The 4,545-nt window shown below is 38.7% G+C and overlaps 1 protein-coding gene across 1 annotated transcript; it reads right to left on the bottom strand.

Moving 5' to 3' along the window:
- Positions 1 to 909: 909 nt before the first annotated feature.
- Positions 910 to 1,857, bottom strand: LOC131479969 (olfactory receptor 5AN6-like). The gene has a single exon (XM_058662245.1). It carries the CDS (start codon positions 1,855 to 1,857, stop codon positions 910 to 912), a length of 948 nt encoding a protein of 315 aa, XP_058518228.1.
- Positions 1,858 to 4,545: the final 2,688 nt, after the last annotated feature.

Raw genomic sequence — 4,545 nt, 5'->3', positions numbered from 1 at the left:
AGGAATCCACCATGGTGGGAGGGTTTGGGGAGGGGTGGGGAGAACCCAAGTACCTATGAAACTGTGTCACATACTACAATGTAATTAATGAATTAAAAATATAATAAATATATATATAAGCACATGCATACCTATATGTGTGTATATGTGTATATATGTATGTATATACATACATATATGTGTATATGTATGTATGCACGCACATATGTGTATATTTCCTTTAGCATCTTTGTTACAGAAGTAGTTACATTTATGCTATCCTGTTTGTCATCATAAAAGAAATGTAGTCTTTTTAGTTTTTAAAGGACAAACGTCCACTTTTCCTTTGTATTTAGCTTTCCAGAGGCATGATAACACAACGGAAATTACCAGTTCATTCACTTACAGATTATATGATGTTTAATTCTAAAAATAAAATCCTAAACACAAATTATCTAGACAAAACAATCTGTAGAAAATTTATTGGCAGAGAAGTTAGGTCAAAGCCTGAAGTTATGATTCTCTCAACACTGGAATTTGCCTGGACATCCCGAGGGTCTGATGTCTGGAACAAAGCGGTCATTACATTGCTTATTATGAAAAACCACTGGCCTCTTGTTTAGTGCCATTCTCTCTGGCCTGCAACCTGAAATTCTTAAATAACATGTAAGAGTCAAACACAGAAGAACTGAAAGTTGCTACTCCATAAAGACTGATAGAGTAACTGCTTGGTGAGGTCGTTGCTGATACAAGAGAGGAAAGTCAGTAGTCAAGAATGAAAATGTGTTGCATGACACTGAGCCCATCCTGCGTTTGGCTGGGTTGACTCGCAATCCTGTCAGAGCATCACTGAGGCTGAATAATGGTGCCCTTCCCTTGCAGAAACAGAGACTTCCATGCAGTAGAGCCACTAGCATAACAGACCTTTGTTTAATGGTGGCAGAGGGAAAGCACTCTCTTCTTGCATCTCTTCAGGGCATCTTTGATTTCCTTGTTCCTCAAGCTGTAAATCAAAGGATTCAACATAGGAATCACCACTGTATAGAAGACTGATGCCATCCTGTCATAGCCCAAGGAATGACCGGAGCTGGGATGCATATAGACAAAGAGCCCAGATCCAAAAAACAGAGTCACAGCCACCAGGTGTGAGGCACAGGTGTTGAAGGCCTTGGACCTACCTTCAACAGAGCTCATCTTCAAGATGGTAGCAACAATAGAACCATAGGATACTGTGACAATTAAGACAGAGGCCACACCAAAAATTACTGCTATCACAAATTTTATGACTTGTAGAAAAAAGGTTTCAGAGCAGGACAGGACCAGTAGTTGGGGCAGGTCACAGAAGAAATGATTGATCATGTTTGGTCCACAGAAATTGAGCTGAAGCAAGGCACAGAGTTGGATCAATGAGCCAAAGAGACCAGTTATATAGACTCCAACCACCATTTGCACACAGAGGGTGGGGGACATGATGGCTGTGTAGAGCAGAGGGTTACAAATGGCAACATAGCGGTCATAAGCCATGGCTGCCAGAAGACAGCATTCAGTCAGACCCAGGCTAGAGAAGAAGAAATACTGCAGGGTGCATCCCATAAAAGAGATGGACTTGGACTTCTGGAAGAAGTATGAAAGCATTTTGGGGGTTATGGAGGAGACATAGCAGAAATCTAAGAAGGATAAGTTGCTAAGGAAGAAGTACATGGGTGTATGCAGGCAGGCGTCTATCCTAATCAGAATGAGGAGGCCCAAGTTCCAGGTCACCGTCAAGATGTAAGTCCCCAAGAATGCAAGAAAAAGAATGATCTTGAGCTTGGGAAAATCTGAAAATCCCAAAAGGATGAATTTGGTGACAGTTGCATTGTTCCTTCCCACAGGCATAATCTTGAAGCTTCTTAAATCTGCAGAAAGATCCTTGGGTTAATAATTGATTATTTTAATATTATGACCTGCCTTGTATTTTTTTTAGTTTGTTATAAACTTTGTCTACCTCTTGAACAGTGCTAGAAAATTTTGACTGGCTTCTTGTAATTAGGCGGATGCCTCCAGACAGTAAGACTTCCAAACTCATCCAGTTTCAGGAGTAGTGAAAGGACAGAGGAGGCATCTTTTGGTGGAACATGGATTTTTCATACATCAAGTAAGTTAATGACTGCTTCATTTCAAATGCTAATCAGTCATTTTTTTTGTGTTATAGGTATGAAATCATTTTATCATAAAATCGTAGGAAAATTCAGCCACATTCATTTCTGTGTGTTCTTTGTTTTGGATCAATATTCATGGTTCAGAAGGAAGGAGCTTAAATCAGAAGTGTAAAATGTCTAGTCTGCAGGAAATTAAAGTCTAGCTGGGAAGATCACCACACATGATTTTTTTTTTTTAAAAGAACGAGATAAGGGCCCGGCGGCGTGGCCTAGCGGCTAAAGTCCTCGCCTTGAATGCCCCGGGATCCCATATGGGCGCCGGTTCTAATCCCAGCAGCTCCACTTCCCATACAGCTCCCTGCTTGTGGCCTGGGAAAACAGTCGAGGACGGCCCAAAGCTTTGGGACCCTGCACCCGCATTGAAGACCCAGAAGAGGTTCCTGGTTCCTGGCATTGGATCGGCACACACCGGCCCGTTGCAGCTCACTTGGGGAGTGAATCATCGGAGGGAAGATCTTCCTCTCTGTCTCTCCTCCTCTCTGTATATCTGACTTGCAATAAAAATAAATCTTTAAAAAAAAAAAGAACGAGATAAAATAAAATTTCTTGAAATTCTGGCATATCTTGAGAGATGGGGAGGAGGTAAATGAAAGATTTTAGAAAATCCAGATAATTTCGCAATAGTATCGGTAGCCGTCAAAAGAAACCTCTAACTCTGTGGCTGGAGTTGTTTAAGGCATTTTACATGGGTGATCTCCTGCTATTAGAACCATAGCCCTACAAATCTTTATTTCACCAAAGAAGAGATTGAAGTCCACAAAGGTTAAATAACTCAGTCAAGATCACACACTTACTATGTAAGTACCATTGATTTTTCAATAAAGCAGTAGGTAACTTTTCCTAGGTTTCATTCTTTTTAGTGTACCAGATCCAGAAAGTCAGTATAGTGCCTGTTTTACATTTCTTTGACTTAACATTGGTTTCAGAAAGTCTTTTGTATCATGAATTTTTGCTTCTGTTTCATTGAAATTCTGAATAAAAGCGTTGTGAAATTGAAAAACAGGAAATACCAAATTATTGGTGGCTGTTGCTGCTTCACATAGTAATAAAATTAATATGAAAGGAAGGCCATCCTTCAGGCCAAACACTTTTTTTAGGGAAAAAAAGAAAGAGAGAAAGAGAAAGAGAGGAAGGAAGGAAGGAAGGAAGGGAAAAAGAGAGAAAGAAAGAAAAGGAGGGAGGGGACTCTCTCCGAAAATGAAGACAGTTACTGCTGTTTTAATATGGGTTGGTCACTGAATTGAATGTGAGGCCATTCTAACATGACTTGGTAAATTGTACAGGCACATGCAGAGTGATTTGTCAGTACAGGTTTTAAAACCATCACCAGATGCTTGCTGCTGTAGCCTCTCATGAAATTAGCACTTTTGAGGCCAATGAGAAGATGTTGCATTAATTCTTTCTTCCACTTTCTTCAACAGAAATGCGTCTAGCAGCAAGACAGTAGGTCAAACTGCTGCCTTTAGAAAAGAAAAAAAAACCCTACAGAATGCTGATCCAGTTCAAAGGTAACACAAATATTTCAAAATCATATTTCTGATATTTGTAAATGTTCTTTATTAGATACAAATGTATCACCATTAAATTCATTACTATTGTACTGCTTTCAAAAAGAGAAGATAGACAAAACAACAAGCCAGTATTTTAACTGCATTGGCAGACTGGTGAGACCTTTTGGAAAGGTTGGGAGGTGTGACTGGAAACAACCTTGGAAAGCATGCAATCATGGCATGGTAAAATTAAAATCTTCATAGCAATACTGATATTTGTAAGCAGAATTTTCCCAGTGCAGTTTTTCTCTTTGAAACTACCTTCAATGGCGCTGTTATTTCATCATAAAGAGAGGCTAACGTCTATTTGTTCAGATGATCAAATCTGTTTTCTTAGATATAAATAAGACTATTTTAAAAAGTATTTTTCTAACTTATGATATAAAGATAAATTTTCACAGATTTTCCCCCTGCGTGTACTGTCTTCCGCTCCTTAGCATAGTTTCGTGGTGGCTTTTAAGCTTTTACATAATGCATCTGTAACCCATTTCTTATGAAAATAAACAAAATCATGATTTTCAAAAAAATATAAATAAACAAAATAACACTAACCAGGGAAGACAGGATATTAATAGAAATCGTAGCTAACTCTCTCACACACGGAAAGTTCCTGAATTCAAAGTATTATTAGGTTAATGAAATCTTTCGATTTCTTTAAAAATCTCCCACTGAAGAAAAAGTTTTTACTTTCCAATAGAAAGTACCTGACATTGTATGTATGCCATTGTCTATACCTACCATATCAGGATATAGTTAAATAGCAGAATGTTGGACTTGAGGCTGTTTTGGAAGGGCTATACTACTGTAATACTATG

The sequence above is a fragment of the Ochotona princeps genome, chromosome 4, assembly GCF_030435755.1.
Source record: "Ochotona princeps isolate mOchPri1 chromosome 4, mOchPri1.hap1, whole genome shotgun sequence".
Classification (NCBI taxonomy): domain Eukaryota; kingdom Metazoa; phylum Chordata; class Mammalia; order Lagomorpha; family Ochotonidae; genus Ochotona; species Ochotona princeps.
The sequence above is the reverse complement of the archived record's forward strand: the minus strand, read 5'-3'. Positions and strand labels throughout refer to the sequence as shown.

Bases quoted from the DNA above. Each gene is read 5' to 3' on its own strand.
- LOC131479969 (XM_058662245.1), bottom strand. From the start codon at position 1,857: ATGCCTGTGGGAAGGAACAATGCAACTGTCACCAAATTCATCCTTTTG.